Raw genomic sequence first — 6,546 nt, forward strand, 5'->3', positions numbered from 1 at the left:
TATTAAGCTTTTGTGTTTTTCTCCACATTCAATCCCTTGTGAGCACATTGCACACTGGTTGAGTATTTCGGTCATATATTCATGTATATTCGCGCCTTCGGTCACCTTCCTCCCCCTCCCCCTGGCTCGGTCTGAGGATCCGTTACTGTAAAGCGCTCTGAGACGCCATCCGGCGTGGAGGGCGCTATATAAATCCAAGTTGTTGTTGTATTCCAGCCTGCTTTGAACAAACGTTCCTTTGTTCTAATTTTGCTATTTTAAATGACGTTACAAGGTCCTGCTTAGTTGAAGAACAACAAAGGGGACTTTTGTAAACTGGCTCTTTATGAGGCTGAGGTGGCTCCAAGGTGACTGATCTGGCAATGGAAGATTGGAAATGATTCTCTGTGCTGAACCAGATAGGTCTCAGTAGTGTGATAATTGTGCCAGGCAGGCCCAAACTCCAGAGCGTTGTCTATGACATACCAGGTAGCCTGGCTCCTTTTGCAGCACTTAAGAGGACCAGATAAATCATTGGGGACTTAGATACTTCTCACTTTGCTTCTGATAATCTCGCACACCCAATCTGTAACAGCTGGTGGAGTCGTAGCAGTGAAAAGTTGCCAGTATTCACAATGGTTTTAGATGGTTAGACTCCAGCAGTATCCCAAAGCACACTCTGAGCCTGACTCTTGCCAACATGCACCCAAATTCTCTTGGGAGTAAGTAAGCAAGCAGGGTTCATTCCTGTGAGGGAGCAAGTACTCCATATCATAGGAAAACCATGCAGATGTGGAACATCAGCAGTTTGGTTGGATACTCTTAAGTGAGGCAATGGTTTTGCCTGTGCCATATACCCAGCTTATTTAAAAAAAGACAAATATATAAAAACATCATGCTATTAAGTGTCAGGATAACATTCAACTTCTGAACTCTAAGCATACAACCAATATTAACTTTCAGCATTTTTACACCATCAAATTAGTGTCACATGAATAAAAAGGGTAGAATTGTCTACCCCTTCCTGTTCATCAGAAATGGTGCAGTAAATGTAGGGAACCACATTTTAAAGAGTTTAAAATATTTGCAACTTCAAAAAACAAAGTCAAATTTATTAAATACAAAAGTTTTACAATAAATAATTATTTAAAAAAGTAAGGCACATGTTAAATGAGTTGTCAAATCAAGTCAGCTTTGTGGTTTTACTTTTAATATTTGAAAATCCCAAGGATGACAACTTTAAATAGGCTACTGAATGATAACAGCTGTTTACTCATTTAATGAAATGAAAAGCTGAACAATCTGGTAACATTTTTCAGTTTGATGGTCATCACTATTCATGTATTGAGAATGATTGTGCTTCACAGTTCAATTTGTAACAAAACTTGGTTAGTCTTCCACGAGATGACCATAGGCACAGTCAGAGGTAAGGCTTAAGGAAAGGTATTAGTGGGAAGAGAAGAGGATTGGGATTAGGATAGATGGCTTTTTACTGACACAAAAGGGTCAAATGTCCTCATACAGTTATGTATTTCTATGGTTCAAAATCCTTTTAACATTTTTTCAACAGCACAAATACAGATGTTGTATGTTTATAGTAGCAATCAGTGCTTGGTATTCTGAAATTATTCAAACAATCCAAGACAACCCTCAAAACAAGCAAGTTATCCATAATTTCCAATTTCTCCCCTTTTTTAAAAAAAAGAGCCAAGAGAGCAATAAAACTTCTGATTTTAATGCTGATGTACAGGTCTCAGCTGAGTACTTAATTAAATTACTGTCTTGCAACATTAGCCATTTTTCTTTATGAAGGATTAGAAAATTAGCTTTATTGGCTCACAGTTGCCATTACTGAACCATTGACTGTGAACTGGTAAAGGAAAGGTCAAATGTCATTGATGTCCAGCTAGAACAAAATGATCTTCCATGCTTGTTCCCGCAAATACACCAGGTTCAGGGATGTGACCTGGGGGAAAAAAGAAAAGATGATACTAACAAACAGAGCTCCATAATATCAAAGGACAAAAAAGTGTGAGGGGAGGGAAAATGAGGAAATGTCGTTGGGAGTAATGGAAGTATGGATATAAATTATGGCAGGGTATTAAAAATGCATTTTGCTGCACCTCATCATCTCTTGAATACTTATAAATCATGTTACACGTCAGTACTTCTTGAATGCCCTTTTACAAAGAAAAAAACAAATATACTGAAAAAACACGGTTGAGGAAACATTTCCAAAACAACAGCACAAAATTTCATTTGTATAGTGCATTTCACGTTGGGAAAGCGCTGGGAAAATTTTTAAAAAAAGTAAAAGTAAAAAAATATAATTCAGCCCTTAGTCTGATAATTCTCTTTTCAGTTTTGATCAAATTCAGAGGTATCACCGAGACAATTTATATAGCAGCAGCACCAAATATGAAATGTTTCTTCACATTATTTACTGAGAGTCGACTTCAGCCAAACTCAAGTTTTTCAGCCTAAACATTAAATCATGCCTCCACGAAGCTTGCTGGCAACACAAGGAAAATAGTAAGAGTATTTGTTTATTTTTTGTTTAGATATGCTATAATTTCCCAAAATATACTACCAGTTGGAATTTTCATTTCACTTGTTGATGAGGGAAATTAAAAATGGTACATAATAGCACAAAGTATTATTGCTCTTGCATCATGTCACTTCTTCAGCATCTAGATTTTCTCATAATAGTTTGTTGGTTTTCAAAGTACACTGAAGCTGAAAGGCTGCAGTAAAGCTCAAAATGAGTGAATACAACTGTAAGAAATAAGGGTTTCAAGCTCCCTCCATTGTTTGAAGCATGTGATGTTGGAAGGCTTGTTGCTGTTGGTCAGTTTATTGCTGTCGGTTGAAACTCAAGACATGTTTTCTTCATTTTGGTAGAGTCCGGCGCCATCTACTTGTTCTTATATAATACAACATGTTAAAAGAACTGTTCTCTACAGAAAAACATAAGCTTTACCCATGGCCAATGCAATTCCGACCATATACGCACACGTTTATTTTTTTAAAAAAGTACTTATGATATAATGGAACTCAGAACTGAGTTAAAAAGACATTTGTGCTAAGCTTTACGATAGCTTACCTAAACATAGTTTTTCAGTTGGTTGTCTTATAGTCAGTTTCTTCATTTTAGGCATGGATACACATTGATGAATTAGAGGTTTAATTCCGTCATCTTTGCTGCTATTTGTAAACTGAGCTAGAATTCCATAGAGAATAGGACTTAACAAAAAAACAAAATATAATCAGATAATTTACTGAGAGTGCTTGAAAAAGTAAACTCAGAATCACACTTTCAATGCACCAAAACAACAGAACAAGAGGACACGGGTTTCGAGTTGGAAAGGGCAATTTCAGGATGAAATTCTTTTCACCCAGAGGTAATAAGGGCTAGAACAGGTTACTCAGATGGTGTAGGATGAGCAAGAAAAAGGCAATAGGAAAACGGTTCCTCTTTACTTGCTTTAAAAATTGAAGAAATAGATAAATTACAGTCTTAAATTAAACAACCAATTCATTTTTTTAAAAATTTAAATGAAAAAAACTTACACTGTTTTTGCACATGAATCTTCAACTACATTTAGTTCATTCAGGAGAAATTGTCTATCCAATGCTATTTCTGGTTGGCCAGCTTCTAAATTGAAAATATAAAAGTGGTAAACAGATTTAGGGTCGTGTAATTTTGATCAAGTTTCTGAATGCAAGCGATAGTGAAGCAGTATATTGGTGATTTTATAGCACCTCTCACACAGGCTAATATCTTGGGAGCATTACATTGATTGGGTTGAACACCAAGCAAGGGAGGAGGAAGGAGGGGAGATGACCATAGACACGGTCAAAGAGATCGGAGTTTAGGCGATATTTAGACATAGATTAACTTTAGGCAAGTTTCCTTACCCCACAAACCTCTGTTTATCTCGCAGCGAGTATAACCTGTTTGTTAGGCGATTGGCAGATCGCTTTCCGGGAGTAATAATCCCTCCATCGAAAAATAATAATTCGGTCACTCAATCCATTGTGGGACGGTGCTGTGCACAACTGGCTGCCGCGTTTCACCCGCAAAAATATCCAGTCAATTCGCTTTACAGTATATTCTGTGAAGCGCTTTGAGACGTCTCGAAGACGTGATAAGGCGCTATATCGAGTGCAAGGATTATTATTATAGGTAAGAGAGGAGTAGGGGGGAAATATTTAGCATTTTAACACAATGCTGCACGTAAAATCTAAACACTATCTGACACCTTTTGGCACAGGTCCTTACCTGCCGCTAGTACCGAAGCTGTGTATTTATATTTATTATATTCCAAATATTCTCGGACAAGCTCATTGATGAGAAGATTTTCGTGGGACAGCGGTGGCCGTGGCTCACTCTGATCGTCGAGGGCGCTGAAAACCTCCGCCCGAATTCGAGCTTTCAGCTGTCCCAGAACTCCCCTTTTTTCCAAGGTTTCTTTCAAAACTGTGAAGTTAAGAAAATAACATTGCACCAAATTATCGATATTGCACCAAATTACCGATATTGCACCAAATTACCGATATTGCACCAAATTACCGATATTGCACACAATTACCGATATTGCACCAAATTATCGATATTGCACCAAATTACCGATATTGCACCAAATTACCGATATTGCACACAATTACCGATATTGCACCAAATTACCGATATTGCACACAATTACCGATATTGCACCAAATTACCGATATTGCACACAATTACCGATATTGCACCAAATTACCGATATTGCACCAAATTACCGATATTGCACCAAATTACCGATATTGCACCAAATTACCGATATTGCACACAATTACCGATATTGCACACAATTACCGATATTGCCCCAAATTACCGATATTGCACACAATTACCGATATTGCCCCAAATTACCGATATTGCACACAATTACCGATATTGCACACAATTATCGATATTGCACACAATTATTGCTTGAGAAGGGGTCACTGTTGTCCATGACTCCCGAGCCCGGTCTAACCCCCCCCCCCCCCCACCCCACCCCCCGCGGCTGAAACATCCCGCAAAGCGTTGTGGTGTGTGTGGGGGGGAAGGAGGGAGGTGTGCGGGGGGGGGGGGGGGGGGGTATAGAGGCACCAACGGCCCCAGACGAAGCGATAGAGCTTCCAGTGAGAGGACAGGGGGGGGTTATCCACCGCGCGAGGCCCTGCACGAGCCCCCCCCCTCCCCCCGGGGCAGCGGCTAACGGGGGCCCTTACAATCCTGTGATGCCGGGCCGATTGCAGGGTCTTTCCTCTGTCCCCCTCCCCCCCTCCACCTCTCCCCCCTCCAGACCGGCTCCCCCCCCCCCCACCCACACACACACACACACCCCCCGCCCTCTCCTCGGCGCTCACCGTTCTTCAGCTCGTTGATGGTCGCCATTCGTGTGATGGCCGTTCACTGTGGGGGGGGGGAGGAGGGGTGAAAGGTTCCGACGAGCCCGGATGTGGTGGTTTCCATGGTAACGGCTGTCGTTTGGCTGTGCTCAGAGCACCTGAACTCTGGGCTTCACTCTCCACCTATTTTATATACATTATATACATATATATACACACTATATATTATCTATATATATATATTATATAATATATATAATATATATATAATAGCCCTGTTAAGATCATTCTGTCTTAAATACTGTTAATAATAACCGTTGCATTTGACGCAGCGCCTCACCCTGGCCGTTGAGTCGTCTCGAGGGCTTCGCAGCCTATCCCGTAAATAATAATAACAACAATAATAATAATAATGATGATAATAATAACCCTTGCGTTGGATATCGCTCCTTCGGGACTGACTCGGAGCGCTTCACGGGGATATATGCAGTGAAGTGGAGTGACTGTGCGTTTTGTGGGCCAAACCCAGCAATTGTCGTACAAGCAGCCGTGGAGAGCGCGTTGACTTTTTGTTTTAGTCGGGAGATGGTTGGCCAGGGACACCGGCATAGAGAAACTCCCTTCTCTTTTCGAATGGCTACTGAGCCAAGCTGACAATGGCCGTTGGTAAAACTGTGCCCTCTCAATGTTTCAACTGTCCAGTGTTATCTGACCGCGAAGACAAACAAGACATTGTCTTTGCACCATTTGTATTACTTTAATCATTACTTTGTTACGTCATGATGCCACACAACAAAGAGAGAAGAAATGCTGCCAGTAGAGGATTCCCAAGACTATACCAGCACTGCGGTGTGCAAGTTGCCTGCCTCGTTTGCCAATAACAAATAAAATCCTGCGAAGCTTCTTCATACGATGTAAAAGGGCACCATGTTCAAAGGCAAAGCTTATTATTATTATTATTATCATTTTTGTCGTTAGAAACGTCAACTTCCATCAGCAAAATAAAGATCATCGTGGTCTGCTGTGTTCTTCTTCACCTTTCAATAAGACTTAGTGTCTACTTATATCTCGCAGGAAGTTTCCAGAACAGGAGCCTGAAATGGTAACAAGTGGAAAGTTACAACCTTGAACTGATATTCTGGACTCGGACCAAATAGTTTAGATCTACTGTTGCGGTGTTTTCTAATA

The 6,546-nt window shown here is 40.4% G+C and overlaps 1 protein-coding gene across 3 annotated transcripts; it reads right to left on the reverse strand.

Annotated features, from left to right (window-relative positions):
- Positions 1-1,243: 1,243 nt before the first annotated feature.
- On the reverse strand, positions 1,244-5,440 carry cep20 (centrosomal protein 20). 3 transcript variants are annotated; one of them, XM_042341081.1, is made up of 5 exons: positions 5,377-5,440; positions 4,262-4,459; positions 3,550-3,634; positions 3,083-3,222; positions 1,244-1,945 (listed from the first exon to the last, which is right to left on the reverse strand). In XM_042341081.1, the coding sequence occupies exons 1-5, from the start codon at positions 5,402-5,404 to the stop codon at positions 1,872-1,874; spliced, it is 525 nt and encodes a 174-aa protein (XP_042197015.1). In that variant the 5' UTR covers positions 5,405-5,440; the 3' UTR covers positions 1,244-1,871. The 3 variants fall into 3 exon arrangements, with proteins under 3 accessions (XP_042197015.1, XP_042197016.1, XP_042197017.1); XM_042341082.1 differs by lacking the exon at positions 1,244-1,945 and having other exon boundaries at positions 3,112-3,199; XM_042341083.1 differs by lacking the exons at positions 1,244-1,945; positions 3,083-3,222 and having other exon boundaries at positions 3,546-3,634.
- Between the last annotated feature and the right edge of the window lie 1,106 nt (positions 5,441-6,546).

This window comes from Callorhinchus milii, unplaced genomic scaffold (assembly GCF_018977255.1).
Source record: "Callorhinchus milii isolate IMCB2004 unplaced genomic scaffold, IMCB_Cmil_1.0 Scaffold16, whole genome shotgun sequence".
Classification (NCBI taxonomy): Eukaryota; Metazoa; Chordata; class Chondrichthyes; order Chimaeriformes; family Callorhinchidae; genus Callorhinchus; species Callorhinchus milii.